At 41.2% G+C, this 21,474-nt stretch overlaps 1 protein-coding gene across 6 annotated transcripts in view; it reads right to left on the bottom strand.

Annotated features, from left to right (window-relative positions):
* Positions 1 to 21,474, bottom strand: part of TNFRSF19 (TNF receptor superfamily member 19) — a 95,583-nt gene that overhangs the window by 46,775 nt on the left and 27,334 nt on the right. For all 6 annotated transcript variants that reach the window (XM_046664532.1, XM_046664527.1, XM_046664530.1 and 3 more), the window contains exon 4: positions 14,953 to 15,131. In XM_046664532.1, the coding sequence (XP_046520488.1) occupies positions 14,953 to 15,131 (179 nt within the window). The remainder of the gene's footprint in view (positions 1 to 14,952; positions 15,132 to 21,474) is intronic.

The following is a 21,474-nucleotide window of genomic DNA, read 5'->3' on the forward strand; positions in this document are numbered from 1 at the left end:
ACACACACACACACACACACACACACACACACACACACACACACACAATTAAAGACACCTGAGAAGCAAAACTAAGTAAAGAATCATCCACATAGGCTACAGCTGCCATAGTGATGGATTTGGGCAAAGTAAATTGAAAACCTCTGGAAAGGATTCACCATTCAGGATACTATTAAGAATATTGGTGATTCATGGGAAGAAGTCAAAAAACATCAAGATTAATAGGAGTATGGAAGAAGTTGATTCCAATACTCGTGGATGACTTTGAGGGGTTCAAGATTTCAGTGGAGGAACTAACCACAGATGTGGTGGAAAAAGCAAAAGGACTAGAATTAGAAGTGGAGCCTGAAGATGTGGCTGAACTGCTGCAATCTCACGATAAAACTTGAACAGATGAGGAGTTGCTTCTTCTAGATGAGCAAAGAAAGGGGTTTCTTGAGATGGAACCGACTCCTAGTGAAGGTGCTGTGAAGATTGTTGAAATGACAACAAAGCATTTAGAATATGACATAAACTCAGTTAATAAAGCAGTGGCAGAGTTTGAGAGGACTGACTCCAATTTTGAAAGAAGTTCTGCTGTGGGTAAAATGCTATAAAAACGCAACAGAGATAGCTGGCCCCGTGGCCGAGTGGTTAAGTTCTTGCACTCTGCTGCAGGCACCCCAGTGTTTCATTGGTTCGAATCCTGGGCGCGGACATGGCATTGCTCATCAAACCACGCTGAGGCGGCGTCCCACGTGCCACAACTAGAAGGACCCACAAGGAAGAATATACAACTATGTACTGGGGGGCTTTGGGGGGAAAACGAAAGGAAATAAAATCTTTAAAAAAAAAATGCTACAGAGGAGTCAATTGATGTGGCAAATTTCATTGTTGTCTTACTTCAAGAAATTGCCACAGCCACCCCAAGCTTCAGCAACCACCACCCTGATCAGTCAGCAGCCATCAACATCGAGGCAAGACCCTCCCCCAGCAAAAGCATTACACCTCACTGAAGGCTCAGATGACAGTTTGCATTTTTTAGCAATAAAGTATTTTTTAATTAAAGTATGTATATTTTCATTGCAACCTGCATTTCCTTGATTAACTTGAGGTTAAACATTAAAATTTTGTTTTAATCGCATCATACTTTTTAGTTTTTTGTTTTTGTTTTGTTTTTTCCAGAATTTTTTTTTTTTTTTTTTTTTGAGGAAGATTAGCCCTGAGCTAACTTCTGCTAACAATCCTCCTCTTTCAGCTGAGGAAGATTGGCCCTGAGCTAATATCTGTGCTTATATTCCTCTACTCAACATGTGGGATGCCTGACACAGCATGGCTTGATGAGCAGTGCTAGGGCCACTGAAGCAGAGCATGAGAACTACATGACCCCAACCACTATGCCACCGGGCCAGCCCCCATATTTTTTAGTTTTAATTACGGGTATAACTCAGAGATATTGTGGGTTTGGTTTCCAGACCACTGAGACAAAGTGAATATCGCAATTAAGCGAGTCACACAAATTTTTTTGGTTTCCCAGGGCATATAAAAGTTATGTGTATACTATACTGTTGTCTAATAAGTGTGCAATAGCATCATATCTAAAAAAAGCTCAGAGCCAATCTTCCTTAAGCTAAAAGAGGAAGACTGGCAACAGATGTTAGCTCAGGGCCAATCTTCCTCATTTAAAAAAAAAAGTTACACCAACAAGAAAGTTTTAAATTATAATAATAATAGTTCCTTCTGAGATGAAAAGAAAAGGATACAATCAACAGAGTGAAAAGGCAACCTAGAGTATAGGAGAAAATATTTGCAAATCATATATCTAATAAGGGGTTAATATCCAGAATATATAAAGAACTCTTACAACTCAACAATAACAAAAATCAAAAAACCCGTTTAAAAAATGGGAAGGGACTTGAACAGACATTTTTCCAAAGGTGATATACAAATGGTCAATAAGCACATGAAAAGATGGTCAATATCACTAATCATCAGGGAAATATGAATCAAAACCACAATGAAGTATTAGCTCACACCCATTAGGATGGCTACTATAAAAAACAAAAACAAACAAACAGACGAAAAAAACAGAAAATAACAAGTGTGGTGAGGATGTGGAGAAACTGAAATTCCTGTGCACTGTTGGTGGGAATGTAAAATGGTACAATTGCTATGGAAAACGGTCTAGAAGTTCCTCTAAAAATTAAAAATAGAAGCTCCATATGATCCTGCAATTCCACTTCTGGGTTGTAGCCAAAAGAAAGCAGGGACTCAAAGAGGTATGTGCACACCCCTGTTCACAGCAGCACGGTCCACCACAGCCCAGAGGTGGGAGCAACCCAAGCATCCACGGAAGAAAGAATGGATATACAAAATGGGATATACCGTACAATGGAATAGTATTCAGCCTTAAAAAGGAAGGAACTCCTGTCACATGCTACAACATGGATGAATCTTGAGGACATTATGTTAAGTGAAACAAGCCAGTCAAAAAAGGACAAATACTGTCTGATTCCACTCATATGAGGTATCCAGAGCAGTCAGATTCATACAGACAGGGAGGAGAATGGTGGCTGCCAGGGGCTGCGGGGGAGGGGAACGGGGGGTTCTTGTTTCATGGGTCCAGAGTTTCAGTTTGCGAAGATGGAAAAGTTCTGGAGATCTGTTCACAACAATGTGAACATACTTAACACTACTGAAATGTACTCTTAAAAATGATTAAGATGGCAAACTTTATGTTATATATTTTTTACAATTTAAAAATGCATAAAAATTTAAAAATAAGGTAAATATCATAGGACACTATAAGGGAGCTTTCTTATTTAAGATGTATTTCTGGCTAAACATTGTTATATGCAGACTAATACTCTTCCTCTCAGCTAGAAAACTTGCCAAATTATAAGTTGATTAAGTACTGACAGTCTAAAATAGTTTTTATAAATAAAAACTCATTCTATGTAAATAAGCGAAACAAAAAGTGAAACAAAAATTGTAATATCCAACATTTTCAACAGCAAATATTGACATAGAAATACACACTTTAAAATATTTTTAAAAATTAAGGAACTGCAAAGTATTGGGAACCAAATGCAGATGTTATTTAACATTTTTAAAATAAGGAATTCTACTTGTGACAAAACAGTTTTGAGGTCGGAGCTTTCCCTGACACCTGAACAAAACATATTTGTTAAAAATATTATTTATTAAAATACGAGTTTGAGGGCCTTCACACAAGTGAGGCTAGAAGGTGAGTCAATCACATCTGTTCTGGATGACCATGAAATCTAACCAGAAATAACTAGAATAGCAACTACAAGGAGGCTGCGTGGGAGCATCAGTTCAGGGGGCTCCACATAACCACTGCTCACAAGGAGAGGTGACACCCGGCATGACTGACAGCAGCCATAGCCGCGGTACAGAGACTACTCGAAAGCATGCAGAACCTGGGTGGCCAGCTGCTCTATTGCAATGGCTTGATGGAAGAATCCAAGATTTTTCTAACTGCTACAAAATTTTCAAAACCATCAACTGACTCTCACTTTCTCCAGTTAGTACAAAGTGACATTTAAGGTCAGAATCATAAGGCACAGAATAATTACTAAATTACCAATTATGTACTAATGATCAAAAACATTTTATTTTTAATTTTTAGAAAGCTCTGGTCAAAATTATCCAATTTGAAAATGAAGATGCAGAAATTAGAGTTTTAAGATGTAACTTTAAGTGGATAAAGAAGTTCATAAATCTTTAAAAATTATCCTTTCTCTTTATTTTGTTGAGAGTGGCCTGGTTTTTGGGACATAGAACATATGCAACTTTACTTCCTGAACAAGTGAGACAGGACACAAATTTTACAAATTAAATAAAAGAGAACAGAGACATATAAAGGTATCTGGTGAAATGGTTTCCATAGTTGAACTTTAAATTTTACTCTGGGCTTTTGTCAAAAAGACAAAAGGAAAACACACTGAATTTTACTTAATCACTGTTTGATGAGAGGCAGCACATAAATACATCTTACAGACCCTAAATTTCCCCCAACACTGAATTTAAAGAGGAATTTTTAATTCAAGTGAATCCAAATAACACTAGTTAGCCTAATGAACACTGTGTTTGAAAACTACTATTTTAAGAAAGCCAGGTTGGGGACCATTAACTCTTCAATCAATGAATGCATTTCTGCAAGGAGATGACACACCATAGTCCAGCTCTGGTTATATAACGATCTCACTTAACACAGGGTTGAGTGCAGTTACCACCATGTCCTGTGTGTCAGTATCAAGTCAAGGTCAAATTTTCTTCCGTGCATATGCTGGAAACCACTGACAACTGTGTTCTCTGCTCTACTCCTGTTAGTGCCTGACTTGGGTTGCTTGGTCAGCCCACTGTTCATGTCTCTCCTCAAGCCACAGCAATGGCCCCTTACTGAATCTAAACAAATGCTAATGAGAAGACGAACCCTTAGAGTACAAGTCCAGCCCTCACAAACGGCGTGGCGTTAGGAGAGCTCATGTTTGCCCTAGGCAAGGGGAACTGAGAGCCGAGATGAGAAAACGGACCAGGGCAACGCAAGCAGCTTTCAGATGCAAGGGGGCTGACACGCTGTGAGGGTGGAGAGGGGCGCAGAATGGGCAGAGGCAGCCATTATAGTCAATCACGGAAGCTCCGGGTGAGGCCTCCCTGTGAAATCAGCCGTGGGCTTCAGTACAGCGGCTCAGCAGTGCACCTACCAGCTGGGTGACCTTGGGCAAGTCATTTATCCACTCCAAGGCTCAATTTCCTCCTTATAAAGAGGGGATGATATTAATCTGGACTTTATAGATTGGTTCTGATGATTAAATCAACTAATCTGCATGGCTCGCTCAGCACATGGTGAGCACTCAATAACTTAGCCATCACGATGAGTGGAAGCAGCAGAGACCCGGCAGGGCCCAGGCTGTTCTCCCAGGGCTGGGCCCAAGCCTCCTCAGCAGAGACAGGACAAGAGGCCACGGAGGAGGCCAGTGACCCCTTGGCCACACTCTGAAAACAGCAGCCGGGCAAAGCTTCCACTGGCCCCCAGCAATATTGCTTGGCAACATCGTCAAATATTTATTTAGTACTTACTATGGACTGGGCACTTTGCTAGGCACTTGAGAAGCATTATATTCTTAATCCTTCTGAGAATTCTGCAGGTTGGTATTATTATTAGATGATATTCTTATAGGTGAGAAGAATGGGTGTCAGAAAGACTAAGTGATTGGCCTAAAGTCATTGAACATATCTGGGGACAAGGGCACCGGCTCCCTCTAATTGCTCAAATTGTGGGCACAGACGGCAGACTCTTTCTACACTTATCTGCCACTGGAAAAAAGCAGCTGGTGTTCTGCTGGGGCTGAGCATGTGGGCAGCAGAAGATCCTCACTCAAGTGAGGTTGAGGCTGCAGAAGGCAGGAGTGGCACCAGAAAGAAAAACGCCCATCTTATGTCTGACTTCGGCATCATTTTTCCAGAAGCAATATGCAAATTTGCTTATTTTCTTTCTGCCTCAATTCTCCTGTCTGTAAAATGGGTTTCAACTATTTGCTTTCTTCACATAAACACAGTCAAGCTGGATGAGCACCTTTAAAACACTCTGGAAGACCTGGGTAAAAGTCACTACACAATTATTGCCTGCCTCTTATGTTCACATTGGCTTAGAAAGGATGTAATTTTAAACTAATCATATAAATAAACTATGAAACATAATTCAAATGTCTACTCATTTCTAACTTTCCCACATCTAGGCATTTATTTAAAGAATGAGCAAACATCGCAGAAACTAAAGCAGTGGGCTCAGATGACAAGAAGGGAGGTTAAGCACAAGGAAGCACGTTGGGTGGAGCTCCTGGCAAGACTGTACCCTCTCTCACCCTCCAGCAGCACAGCGCCCAGGTTCCCTCTTTACAAAAACCAAGCCCCTGGATCCTGAGCTTTTCCCCACTCTCTCTGGGCAGCATCTCAGCCCCCGCACCTCTTGTGAACCTCCTCTTCTCCCTGCCCCCCGAGACGAAGAGGGCAGACATGCACAGACCTGCTTTTAGTAGAGGGTACAGGCTTTCTTTTTTGGTGTGATGAAAATGTTCTAAAATTGATTGTGCTGATGGTTACACAACTCTGTGAATATACTAAAAATCATTTAATTACATACTTTAAATGAGTAGATTGTACGGTATGTGAATTATATCTCAATAAATCTATTTTAAAAAAAAATAATGGACTATAATCCACCAGCCCTAGACAGCCACTGATTTACTTTCTGTATAGATTTGCCTAATCTGGACATGTCATACAAATGGAATCATACAATACGTGGTCTGTTGTGACTAGCTTCTTTCACTTAGCATAATATTTTCTAGGTTCATCCATATCATAGCATGCCTTAGTATTTCATTCTTTTTTATTGCTAAATAATATTCCATTATTTGTGTATACTTCATTTTGTTTATCCATTCACCAGGTGATAGACATTTGGGTTGTTTCTGCTTTTTGACCATTATGAATAATGCTGCTATGGACATTTGTGTATAAGTTTTTGTGTGAAAGTGTTCTCAATTCCCTTGGGTATATACCTCAGAGCAGAATTGCTGGGTCACATGATAACTCTATGTTTAACTTTTTGAGAAACTGCCAGACTGTCTTCCAAAGTGGCTGCACCCTATCACATTCCCATCAACAGTGCATGAGGGTTCCAATTTCTGCACACCCTCACCAACGGTTGTTATCGTCTTTTTGGTTATAGCCATCCTACTAGGTGTGAGGTATGTGTTTCTCATTTTCATTTCCCTGGCAGCTAATGACGTTGACTTCTTTTCACAAGCTTCTTGGCCATTTGTATATCTTTTTTGGAGAAATGTCTATTAAAATCCTTTGCCCACATTTTCACTGGGTTGTCTTTTTATTACTGAGTTGTAACAGTTCTTTATATACTCTAGATAAGAGAGTCCCTTATCACACATATGATTTACAAATAGTTTCTCTAACTCTGTGAGTTGTCGTTTCACTTTCTTGATGGCATCCTTGGAAGCACACTTTACTTTTGACGAAGTTCAACACAGCTATTTTTTTTTTGGTTGCTTGTGCTTGCGATGTTAGACCCCTACTTTTGCACCTCTTCAAGGGCTGAGTCGTTGCATAAGGACATACTTGATATAGTCACAATGCTGTTTCCCACCCTCTTTCTGTCCTCCAGGTGCAGAGCTTTACCTCCCCATCCAGCCTCAATAAAAGCCCCAGAACTAGCCTGTGCCATTTGGTCAAAACCACCCTGCTCTTGTGGGCATATTCTGGCCAGGCCCAGTTAGAGTCCTGCCTGCAGTGACTCAGAGCGTGAGTTCTGGCATTAGATTCCTTGATGTGGCTCCAAGCTTCCCCTCAGACTGGCTAAGCAATCTTGCCTGAGGAAGCTTAAACCTTTATTAGGATCACTTTCTTCATTTCTAAGACACTGTGCACATTACAGAAAATAATTCATGGCAAGTGCTTAGCCAAGTGCCCAGCACATTATAAATACTAAATGTTGGCTGCTCCAGTAATGCTGTTGTTTGGTTGTCATGCCTCTGCAATGCAACCTGGTTTCCAAGCTCCAGGAAATCTGAATTCTCTCTTCTGACTCTGGTTGGTAACACTGGCTCCCCTCTACACTCATTAAATCATCCTGACCTTCTGCTCTGCCTCTTCTCCTTCTTACCTCCTGTTGTAAGGCCTCTTCACTCCTGACAGATCACCACCCACGCCTCCCTGACTACACTCTTCATATAGACTCTGACCCCCAACTGCCTGTTTCATCTGGGGAATCTGTCCAATGGTTACCTAGAAGCACTTACATCTTTAGAATCCCTCCTCCTGGGTATGGTCTCTCTGCCTGGCCTAGGCATGGTCCCCTTCTTTCCACAGCCTCAGTTCATTTTCAGTGTGCACATTTCAGGTTTTCACCATGCACACCTGCCCCTGCCTTCCACCCTCTCACTGCCTCTCTTTCCACTCTACTCTCCCCTTCTCCTGCAGCTACTCTGGCCTCATTGCAGTTTCTTAAAAATACCAGGTGCAAAGCCCCCGCCCACCAAGCACACAGGCTAGGCGACCCAGGAACAGATGCGGCATGGCAGGGCGAGCTAACTGCTGGCTGCATTAGATGCCCATAGCTCTGCTGCAGCCCAGAGGGGGCAAGTGAGATCCAGCGGGACCAGACAGCGGCACAGCTGCAAGTCTGGGTGAACAAGCTCCCAGCTGCCGCGAAAGCCCATAACACTACTGCAGACCATAAGGAGGGAGCACATCTAGGCAGGTCTGTGGGAGCAGGCAGCAGCAACCCGAAACCTCCATGTGATTGTTCCCACAGTTTACGGGAGACCCCACAGGGCCACTGTGATCCCAGGGAGTGGCCCAGGCTCAGTCAGGAACAGCTGTCAGCGATCCTGGTAAGCGCAGATTACACAGCTCTGAACCCCTCCCCACAGTGGCAGCAAGTGGAAGCAGTAACCAAACTCTATCTCTATGCAGAGGCACAAATACACGCCATCAAGCAGTATAAAAATATAATAAATCTCCAGAACAGAAGGAAAATGACAAGTACCCAGAAAATAACCACAAAGACAGAGAAATCTATAATCTAAATGACACAGAATTCAAAATAGCTCTCATTAAAACACTAGTGAATTAAAAGAGAATACAGGTAGACAATTCAATGAGTTCAGGGCTACATCACAAAAGCCCCGATACTGTAAAGAACCAATGAGAAATGTTGGGGATGAAAAACACAATGGAGGAGATTAAGAAAAACCTGGACTCCCTGAACAGTAGGGCTAATAATATGGAGGACAGAATTAGCAGTCTGGAGGATAGGAATATAGAAATGCTTCAGATATAGGAGGAGAGAGAACTAAGACTAAAAACAAATGAAGAAACTCTCCAAGAAATATCCAACACAATTAGGAAACGCAATACACAGATTATAGGTATGCCAGAGGGAGAAGAGAAGGAGAATGGAGCAGAAAGCTTGTTCAAAGAATTAAAAGCCAAGAACTTCCCAAACCTGGGGAGGGAGCTGGAAATCCATGTGATAGAAGCCAATAGATCTCCAAACTTAATCAATGTAAAAAGACCAACCCCAAGGCACATAGTGGTAAAGCTGGCAAAAGTCAACGACAAAGAGAAAATATGAAGGGCAGCAAGGCAGAAGAAAACAACCTACAAAGGAGCCGCTATCAGGCTATCAGCAGGGTTCTCAGCAGAAACCTTATAGGCTAGGAGAGAGTGGAATGATATATTCAAAATTCTGAAAGACAAAAACTTTCAGCCAAGAATACTCTACCCAGTGAAAATATCCTTCAAATATGATGGAGAAATAAAAACTTTCCCAGATAAACAAAAGTTAAGGGAGTTCATTGTCACAAGGCCCCCCTACAAGAAATCTTCAGGAAGGCCCTCATACCTGAAGAAAAAAAGAAAAGAAAGGAAAGGGGTGACAAAACCCTGAGCAAGGAGATAAGTAGAAAGACAAAATCAGAAAATTGCAGCTCTCCATCAGAACAGGTTAGCAAATGCTTAAGTATAACATTAAAGATAAAGGGAAGGGAAACACCAAGAATAAATATAATCTTGTCATTTTAACCACAAACTCACAACACAAGAAGAAAAATGATGTGACAATAACAACGTAGAATGTGAAGAGGAAAGGGATGGAACCAGCTTAGTCTAAGGAAATAAGAGGCTATCAGAAAATGGACTATCTCATCTGTGAGATATTTTATGCAAATCACATCGTAACCACTAAACAAATAATTAGGACAGAGACACAAATTAGAAATAAGAGGAAAATTAAGAAAACAAACATAGAAAACTACCTAACTGAATTGGCAGTCCAAAATACATGGGACAAGAAACAAAGGAAGAACTGGAAAATGAGCAATAAAATGGCAGCCTTAGGCTCCCACATTTCAATAATCACTCTAAATGTAAATGGATTGAATTCTCCAATCAAAAGACACAGAGTGGCAGAATGGATTAAAAAACAAGACCCAACAATATGCTGCCTCCAGGAAATACACCTCAGCCCCAAAGACAAACACAGACCAAGAGAGAAGTGATGGAAGATGAAACTCCAAGTTAACAGCAAACATAAGAAAGCAGGTGTTGCCATATTTATATCAGATAAAGTAGACTTCAAGACAAGACGGGTAAAGAGAAAAAAAGAGAGGCAGTTTAAATGATAAAAGGGGACACACCACCAAGAAGACATAACACTTATAAATATATACGCACCCAACAGAGGAGCACCAAAGTATGTGAAGCAACTATTAACAAAACTAAAAGGAGATATCAACAACAATACAATAATAGCAGGGGACCTCAACACTCCACTAACACAATGGACAGATCTTCCAGACAGAAAGTCAACAAGGAAATTGTAGAATTAAATGAAAAACTAGACCAGATGGACTTAATAGACATATATAGAACACTCCATCCAAAAACAGCAGAATACACATTCTTCTCAAGTGCACATGGAACATTCCCAAGGACAGACCATATATTGTGAAACAAAGCAAGACTCAACAAATTTAAGAGGAATGAAATAATATCAACCATGTTTTTTGACCATATGTTATGAAAATAGAAATCAATTACAAGAAAAAAGCTTGGAAGGAGCAAAGATGTGGAGATTAAACAACATGCTACTGAACGACCAATGAATCAGTGAAGAAATCAAAGGAGAAATCAAATATTAGCTGGAGAAAATGAAAATGAAAACACCATACCAACTTATTTGGGATGCAGCAAAAGCTGTCCTAAGACAGAAATTCATTGCAGTACAGGCTCACCTTAATAAAGAAAAATCTCAAAGAAGCAATCTTAAACTACACCTAACAGAACTAGAAAAAGAAGAAGAAACAAAGCCCAAAATCAGTAGAAGGAGGGAAATAACAAAAATTAGAGCAGAAATAAATGAAATCAAAACAAAAAAGACAGTAGAAAGGATCAACGAAACAAAGAGCTGCTTCTTCAAGAAAATACACAAAATTGACAAACCCTTAGCCAGGCTCACTAAGAAAAAAAGAGAGAAGACTCAAATAAATAAAATCAGAAATGAAAGAGGAGAAACTACAATGGATACCACAGAAATACAAAAGATTATAAGAGAATACTGTGAGAAGCTATGTGCCAACAAATTGGATAACCTAGAAGAAGTGGGTAAATTTTTAGACTCTTACAACCTCCCAAAACTGAATCAAGAAGAAATAGAGAATCTGAATAGACCAATCACAAGTAAAGAGATTGAGACAGTAATGAAAAATCTCCCCAAAATAAAAGTCACGGACCAGACGGCTTCCCTGGAGAATTCTACCAAACATTCAGAGAAGATTTAATACTTATCCTTCTCAAACTATTCCAGAAAATTGAGGAAGATGGAGCACTTCCTAACACATTCTATGAGACCAACATCATGCTGATCCCCAAACCAGACAAGGACAATGCAAAGAAGGAAAATTACAGGCCAATATCGCTGATGAACATAAAGGCAAAAATCCTCAACAAAATATTAGCAAACCGAATACAGCAATACATTAAAAAGATCATACACCATGATGAAGTGGGATTTATACCAGGGACACAGGGATGGTTCAACATCTGCAAGTCAATCAACATGATACACCATTTAACAAAACGAGGAATAAAAACCACATGATGATCTCAACAGATGCAGAGAAAGCATTCAACAAGATCCAACATTGATTCATGATAAAAACTCTCAATTAAATGGGTAAAGAAGGAAAGTACTTCAACATAATAAAGGCCATATATGACAAACCCACAGCCAACATCATACTCAACGGGGAAAAACTGAAAGCTATCTCTCTGAGAACAGGAACAAGACAAGGCTGCCCACCCTCACCACTCTTATTCAGCATAGTACTGGAGGTTTTGGCCAGAGCAATTTGGCAGGAAAAAGAAATAAAAGGAATCCAAATAGGTAATGAAGAAGTGAAATTCTCACTATTTGCAGACAACATGATCCTATATATAGATAACCCTAAAAAATCCATTGGAAAGCTATTACAAGTAGTCAGCAATTACAGCAAAGTTGCAGGGTACAAAATCAACTTACATAAATCAGTAGCATTTCTACACTCTAATAACAAACTAACAGAAAGAGAACTCAAGAACACAATCGCATTCACAATCCCAACAAAAAGATTAAAATATCTTGGAATAAATTTAACCAAGGAAGTAAAAGATCTATACAATGAAAATTACAAGACTTTCCTGAAAGAAAGTGATGATGACATAATGAGATGGAAAGACATTCCATGCACATGGATTGGAAGAATAAACATAGTTAAAATGTCCATATTACCTAAAGCGATCTACAGATTCAATGCAATACCAATCAGAATTGTAATGACATTCTTCACCGAAATAGAACAAAGAATCCCAAAATTCATATGGGGCAACAAAAGACCCCGAATTGCTAAAGCAATCCTGAGAAAAAAGAACAAAGATGGAGGCATCACAATCCCTGACTTCAAAATATACTACCAAGCTATTGTAATCAAAACAGCATGGTGGGGCCGGCCCGGTGGCACAGTGGTTAAGTGCACACGTTCCGCTTCAATGGCCCAGGGTTTGCTGGCAGGGATCCCAGGTGCTGACATGGAAACACTTGGCAAGCCATGCTGTGGTAGGCGTCCCACATATAAAGTAGAGGAAGATGGGCACAGATGTTAGCTCAGGGCCAGTCTTCCTTAGCAAAAAGAGGAGGATTGGCAGCAGATGTTAGCTCAGGGCTAATCTTCCTCCAGAAAAAAAAAAAAAGAAGAAAAAAACAAACCAGCATGGTACTGGTACAAAAACAGGCAAACAGATCAATGGAACAAACTGAAAGCCCAGAAATAAAACCACACATCTATGGACAGCCAATCTTCGACAAAGGAGCTGAGAACATACAATGGAGAAAGGAAAGTCTTTTCAACAAATGGTGCTGGGAAAACTGGACAACCACAAGCAAAAGAATTAAAACAGACCGTTCTTTTACGCCCTTCACAAAAATAAACTCAAAATGGATCAAAGGCTTAAAGGTAAGACCTGAAATCATAAGACTTCCAGAGGAAAATATAGGCAATACACTCTTTGACATCAGTCTTAAAAGGATCTTTTCAGACACCATGTCTTTTCAGATAAGGGAAACAACAGAAAGAATAAACAAATGGGACTTCATCAGATTAAAGAGCTTCTACAAGGCAAGGGAAAACAGGATTGAAACAAAAACACAACTCACCAACTGGGAAAAAATATTTGCAAATCATATATCTGACAAAGTGTTAATCTCCATAATATATAAAGACCTCACACAACTCAACAACAAAAAATCAAACAACCCAATCAAAAAATGGGCAGGGGTTATGAAGAGACATTTCTCCAAAGAAGATATACAGATGGCCAACACACACATGAAAAGATGCTCCTGATCACTGATCATCAGGGAACTGCAAATCAAAACTACACTAAGATATCACCTTACACCTGTTAGAATGGCTAAAATAACCAAGATAAAAAATAACAAACGTTGGAGGGGGTGTGGAGAAAAAGGAACCCTCATACACTGCTGGTAGGAATGCAAACTGGTGCAGCCACTATGGAAAACAGTGTGGAGATTTCTCAAAAAATTAAAAATAGAAATACCATATGACCCAGCCATCCCACTTCTGGGTATCTATCCAAAGAACTTGAAATTAGCAATTCAAAGAGACTCATGTACCCCTATGTTCATTGCAGCATTATTCACAATAGCCAAGACGTGGAACAACCTAAGTGCCCATGAACCAATGACTGGATAAAGAAGATGTGGTATATATATAATGGAATTCTACTCAGCCATAAAAGAGGATAAAATCGTCCCATTCATAACAACATGGATGGACCTTGAGGGTGTTATGATAAGAGAAATAAACCAGATAGAGAAAGACAATCTCTGTACGACTTCACTCATATGTGGAAGTTAAACATGTGGACAAAGAGAACAGATTAGTGGTTACCAGGGGAAAGCGGTGTTGGGGGTGGGCACAAAGGGTGAAGGGGTGCACCTACAACACGACTGGCCAACAATAATGTACAACTGAAATTTCATAAGGTTGTAAACTATCATAACCTCAATAAAAAAATAAAAAACAAAATAAAACCCACGTGAACGCCCACCTCAGGACCTGTTTCTAGCGGTACCTTGTGTCTACATTGCTCTTCCCCCACATATTTACTTGGCTAATTGTCTCATCTCCTTCAAGGCTTTGCTCCACTGCCACCTGTCCAATAATGCGTACCCCGATTACTCACTTTAATACTGCAACTTGCCAACCCAACTTGGGGGCATGCCCAATCCCCCTTAGCTCCTCTAGTTTTTTTTTTCCACAGCAATGATCATCTTCTAACTTTCTGCATAATTTACTTCTTTAATACTTACTGTGTAGATATTTCTAAACATCTTATTAGGATATAAGCTCCACATGGATAGGATTTTTGCCTCTTTCCCTAAGAGGTGCCTTATAGTTGCTCGACAAATATCTGCTGAAATGACTGAATGGCTGTGATTTCTATTTCTCTGATCAGTAATGAGGATGAACATCTTCATATGATCACAGGCCATTTGTGTGTCCTCTTTTGTGAACTGCCTGTTTATTCTTTTGTCCACTTGTCCATGTTTTCTTTTTTACCCATTTGTAGGAACTCTTCAGATTTTCGCAACACTAATCCTTTCATTTATAACCAGCACCTGTCACAGTGCATACCACATAGTTGGCACAAAGAATCTAGTGGTGAACATGGAGATACGAAGTCACGAACACTCGACAAATGGGTTCAGGTTAATATCAGCATGCACTCAAGTCTGGAAAGGAACAAGAGAAACGCCTGTTGAAAAATAATTAACTAATTATGAGGGAAAGAAATCGTCCAACGTACCCTGGCAAGCAGTCCCCGCAGACAGCATCGCTGGTGACGGAACAATTTGCTTTCTGGAAGCGGTTCACCACTGCACAGTCCAGGCACGGCTTGCATTTCTGAAAGCCCCAGTCCTCCTTGAACCTGTGCGGCCTGCACGTCATGCACTGGGCATCCTCCCCGTAGCCAAAGCCACATTCCTGCCGGGATTAACAGGCAATAGAAAGCTATTCAGACACGGCGAGCGTGAAAAAGGGAAGGTGGCTGGAATAAAACGAAGAGCTGGTCTCATAATGACCCAGCGCCGGCCTTCCTAGAAACAAAGGCAGCTCTTTCAGCAAGGTCAAATGTGTCTCCCACTGCTAATAATCTCTCTTACTACGATAAGTACACTTAGTCATCCACTTTATTCAACGAGCCACGAGCATCTGAATAATAAAGGTTCTCCAGGACCCCCACGGCTGCACTACTGCCAGCTTATGGCAGAATTATGGCACTTTCTTCTTTCCTAACAAAGCCAGTCCTGTGAATGTTCAGAAACGGACGTCAGGGAAATAGTCAGACGTTTACTCACTTATCAAAGCAGAAAATAAGTACTTTGATATCAATAGTGAGATTTTAGAAAACGAGGATAACTACATAAGAAATTTCACAAGCTTCCAAGCCTAGAAATCTACCGGGGGGAGAGCACCTTGAAATGTTCAGCTATTTATTAGTGTCTGATAGCAGAAGGTTTTTACATAGTTCTTAAAAGAACACTGAATTCTTGTTTGGATAAAGCTGTGTGGTACTACAGGTCTCAAGCTTCTCTAGATTTGAGCATCAGAACACAGTACTATTTCCCAAGGATGGGCGAAACAGATGGCTCTTTGACCCACTTATGATCATTTCCACGAGTTCAAGCCCTAAATAAATCACAGCATATCATATAATGTAATTATAATGCAACCATAAGAAGAATGATGTAGCTATGTGTTCAGGACAGTTTAAAAACGTCACAATACAGAATTGGAAGTATGATCCCATTTCTTACAAAAACGTAAGTACTAACATTTATTGGGTGCCTACTCTATGCAAGAACTTTAAACACATTATCTCATTAATTCATACTCCTTCCCAGTGAGAGAAGCACTATCATTATTCCCATTTCATAGATGGGAATACGGAGCTTCCCAGAAGGTATACACCTTAACCAAAGTGACACAGCCAATGTCAGAACCAGGATTTGAACCTACAGTTTGATTTCAGTCAGACTTCATATCACTAAACTATAGGAAGTGTCAGGTGCTTTACCTGACATACACATAGGAAGATGCTTGAAGGATTACATATCGAATGTTAACACTGGTTATCTGTACTTTGTGATGGTTTCTACAGAACACTGGCCATTTAAAAAAAAGCAGACAGCAGCGTAAGAGCAAGAAGAGTATCTAGGCAGATAGCATGCTGGGCGGCCCACGGACACAGCGAGATGTGGCAGAGTTTCTTACAAAAAGCACCTATTACTCTAGTAATCAGGAAAAAATAAAGACAGATATTCAAAAGCCTTTCCTGGGACAGGCACTAGGTCTTTGCGAGGAGTTCACCGCTGTTTCCACTGCTTTGTAGTGGGCATGTGATTCTGTGCCCGGACACCAGTGTGTTTTTGCGGAGAGCCCCATGCATCCGAAGGCTTTCTTTAAGCACAGAAGAGGGCCTTCCACTGTCTCCCAGGATCAAAGTGTGGTGCACCTGACATGTGGGGGGCGGGGCCTCGTCCTTCACAGGCTCAGCACCTCCACGTCAAAGGTTCGTGCAGGAGCAGTGCTGAAAACCACACTTTGATCCAGGCAGCCTGGACTGTAGGAGTCTCACGTACGAGTTAACACACAACAAAGAAGGAAAGGAAAAAGGAAGAGAGCAGAAGAGAAAACAAAGGGGAAGAGAAAAGTCCACTAACTGAGAGTAAAGGTCTTGAAATTTTGCCCATTTTCAAGCAAGGCTGACACAGGGGAAAGTATGTATTTTCCTACCATGAAGCCAAAGACACATGAGTTTGAATGCCAACTCTACCACTTGTCAGCTAAATTACTTTGGGAACTCTCTGATCCTCAGTCCCTTCAACTGTGAGATGGGGACAATCACTAGCCCTACAGGGTTGCTTTGAAGAATAAACAGAAAATATATAAAGCCTCTCAAGTATAAATCAAGCACAGAGTAGGCATTCACCAAATAAATGACACCTATGGCTATGTTATTTTGGATTCTTTACAACCCAATAAACCAACTTTCCTGATTCAAGCATAATAAAGCCTCATTGAGGATCAAGAGGATCTTCAGATTCCAATTTTTTCCAGGTTACTTGAAACATCACTTTCCATCTAAAACATTTTTATTGAATAAAATCTTTCTAAAGTGAATTGCAATTAACGGCCTTTTAAAAAACAGGTACATAAAACATAATTGAACCGTATCTGGTTGAATCAACTCCTGCGCTGGGCTGCAATACAAAACCCTAGGGAGCCGCTGTGTCCACACAGGCAGTTCTGCTGTTTTAACACCCCTGCCAGGCAGTCCACTCTCACTCCTCGCTCTTGCTGAGCATCACTGCCTCCAATTCACTTCCTCTCTCCATTCCTGAGAAACTAGATAAATGACCCAACTAGAAAGGAACATGAAATATAAATGGGTGTTTCGACAGTCTCATCTCTTTTGAAAAAGAATATACACTTTAGCGTTGGGGAGATCTTTGTGCTTATTTTTTGATTCTTGACTGTCTTCTAGAGTTTATACTGTACATAAGGGCCCTTTTGACCAATGCCTTTTTGCCATATATCACTCTGTGTCATTTATATGTCATCATGTTCTGTAGAAGGAGGATTTCACACAGAAAAAAATTTTTTTGATCCATTCTACACTGGACCAAATCATTTATAGAAAGAAAACAAAGCTCGGCTCCAGATGCATCATATTTTGCCTTATTATCTGGATATTAACATATTATTTCTGCTTAAAGTTTCTACGTTTTGGCAGCAGCAACAGTAATTTTCTTCGGAATGGATTTAGATGGAGGCTGAGCCAAGGCTTTCTATCTGTGACTGTCACAAAATAACACCAGAATTGATGGAGCATGTGCTGTGAATCAGTCTGTCTCCAGGGAACTTTTACAGAGGTTATTTGGGGGGGTTTATTTAAATGATATTCATTTAATAAATTATGTAATTTATTATATAATTAGATATAACATATTAATTAGACAATTACAAAATTATATTAAAAATATATTTTCTCTAAAATATTTGCCATTTTAAACAGGGCAGTATTAGAAACCAAACTAATATTATATTTTTAAACTCAAAAACATAGCTTACAGTTCATGATAGTCTAAGAAATTTATGAAGTGACCATTGTACATGTTAAACTAACTAGAAACCTTGAGTTAACTAGAAATTCAGATAAGTTATTTCCAAGGAATTAAGTTACAGTGTCGAGTCCACAGCAGCAACCACTTTTAGGGCTGTCGTATTTCTAAAGCACCATAAACATAGACATGCTGCAATTATTTGAAATCCAGGCTATAGAGTAAACAGCATATATATATTAAATTACCTCAATGTAAATGTCTACTTTGATGTTTTTACTCCATTCAGGAAAACTAGGGGGTTAAAACGCCTTGAAATCACCCCCATTAAGTGCAACAAATACCTGAAGCTGAGCCTCGCCTCCCGCCGCCGGGACCCTCCGCGCACGCGCACACGGAGACGGGCCTTCGCAAACCTGCGCCACCCCCGGCTGAATGCCATTTCTTCTCCCTTTTCTTTTTGTCCCTGTTCCTATGAAAAACTACTACTACACACAAGATTTTTTAACAAACCAAACAGTACACCTTCCTTCCCATCTCTGGTCTCTAACGTCCTACTCCCTCCACACAGGCAAACTCTATCACCAGGTTTCGAGGCAACCTGCCACAAATATGTGTGAGTGTGTGTGTAACACGCGGTTCTGCAGGTAGTCTGTCTGTGTCCCCTGCTCAACGTATGAGCCCGCGGCGAGCGCTACAGGCCGCAGCTTGACTGACTCTGCGGGCGGCGTTCGTGCTCCTCGCTGCGCGGCTCCCGCAAACACTATCAAATCTTTGGGTGTTCCCCCCGTTACTTTTGGGTAGGAAGGGGACATTTCCCTGGGCATATTATTTTCTGCGGCAGGCCAGTCAACTACCCCTGGGAACAGAAGCAATTGTATGGATGGGTCTCGGTGAGCTAGAACAAGGAGCACAGAGGAGAGGGAGCTGGCCCGGCCGACTGTGGTCAGACAGCCTTCTCACAGGCTCTCTCCGGGACCAAACTCTCCAGGCTCCTCTGAGCCACTTTTTCCGTTAGGCCCCATCCTTGGGCCTTGTCCTCAAGAGTCCGTTTAGCCAGAATCCCCCACCCTCAATATCTGCTTACCTTTGCTATCTAATCACATTTCCTCGTCCCCCACTGTCCCCCAGGTGATGTCTGATCACCCGGCCTGCCTTCAGCAAGAGTCCGGTCAGGTCGGCCTGCCAGAATTCCCCTCGCCCCTATATTGGCTCTCAGTAATCTTCCACCCGCTGACCCCCACACTGCTCCTCAGCTATAAATCCCCACTAGTCCATGTTGTATTTGGAACTGAGCCCAGTTCCATACTGAGGTCTCTTTCCCCCATTGCAATAGTTCCTGAATAAAATCTGGTTTTACTGCTTTAACCTCTGTCCTGCTGCAGTTTTCTTTGACATTTTCCAGGTTGCACTAGAGTTCTCCTTCTCATTTCATTGGAGGGACTGTGTGTGTGTGTGTGTGTGTGTGTGTGTGTGTGTGTGTGTCTGTGTGTGTGTCTGTGTGTGGTGAGGGAGGGTAAGTGGGAGGGAAAACAAGGGTGGGAAGAGTCAGTCAATCATTGGCCTGGGCTTCAGAATTAGATCTGTGTGTTTCATTTTTATGGGGCATGGTCTGCCATTAATATCAATGGCAGAAATGTATTTAGGATGTAAAATAATCCTATAGTCTTTATTTTTGAAATTATGATCTGGTACCTTAAAAGTTGAAGGAAATACCTAGGACTTCCCTGAATCTCTGAGAAGACCTTTTTATTAATAAACTTTGAGGTGGGAAAATACACACATGCATAAAAAAATGCAATTTTTAAAAAGCATTGCTGTAAGGTTCCTACTCACTTCTGAAAATCATACAATAAGTGCACAATCCTTGGCATGACGTCTTCCTCCACCACTCTTTCCCAAAGACTAGCATAGCACCTGGGACTGACAAAGATTCTTTGCTTGATCAGACTTTGTCAGGCTCCCGGACATTCTACCAGGCCCAGCTTTACATGTCTTTGTAAAATCCAGTTTTAGTAAGAACTCTGCCAAATCAGTTTACCCAGAACCCCCACCCTTAGCATCTGCCTGGGTTCCTCCTCCTCCACCATCCCCCAGTGATGTCAGATCACCCTGGCCTGTCTTCAGAGAAGAATCCTGTTGGGTCAGTTTACCCAGAATCCCCCTTAGCCTTGATGTTTCCTCTTAGTCATTTTCCATCCACTGACCCTGCCCTGCTCCTTGACTATAAATTCTCACTTGCCCAGGCTGTATTCGGAGTCCAGCCCAATCTCTCTTCCTCACTGTAAAATCCCATTGCATTGGTCCCTCCACCTACCACAAAGGTGCTAACAAAGCCTGCCTTGCCATCTTTAACAGGTGTCATTGAATTTTTCTTTTTTTAACAGTACCTAACAGGCTGGCGAGTAATAAATAACCACTTGCTGAGTAAACAAATGGATGAACAAATATTATTTAGGGCAGTATTTCCTAAAGTTTATTACTATTTCTGTGATTATTTTATTCCAGGGAGCAAAACCTGTAAAGGCCACAGCAGCCTCCCACTAGGTAAGGACAAAGAACTCTCCTGGCTGGCGGAGGTGGAGCTGGGGGTGGGGGAGACGAGGCTGGGGGGTCGGGGTGGGGTGAGCATGGAGGTGTTAGCAGCCTTCCTTATCTGGGTTCCAAGGCAGGAGAGGGCCGGATCCAGCTGGGCTGCTTCCACCCAGGCTGGCGGCAGCAGTGGCTCTGTCACTGGGCCCAATAGTTTTAAGCCACATTTGGTGGCTTTCCAGTAGCAAAATGACTCAAAGTAAACAGTCCTCAAATCCCCTTCTCTTTTCTCCCTGTGCAAATCCAGCACCTAAAAACACAGTGGGTCCCACCTGCATGTTGGAAGAGCAGCTCCCCAGGCCACAGGGGAGGTCCTCACGGACCACAATGGTCCAGGACACACATTCAGGGGCCTCGGGTCTAAAGCACTATTTATTTGTACAGCCACCAAGTTATTAATGTTGGTTCTTTGAACTTTAAAAGTTCAAATTTGGACAGAGAAGAAGTTATTTGTGGAGAAAATCTAGGGCACACAAATGAAAATGACAAATTAGATTTAGGTGGCTGGTTTTTAGAAATCAGCTTTTTAATTTCCTTTAATAAAACATCACCAAAGGCATATCCCCTCCTCAACTTTCAGTTTATGAAAATCCGTAGTTGAGTTTTTTAAA

Source organism: Equus quagga, chromosome 6, assembly GCF_021613505.1.
Source record: "Equus quagga isolate Etosha38 chromosome 6, UCLA_HA_Equagga_1.0, whole genome shotgun sequence".
NCBI lineage: Eukaryota > Metazoa > Chordata > Mammalia > Perissodactyla > Equidae > Equus > Equus quagga.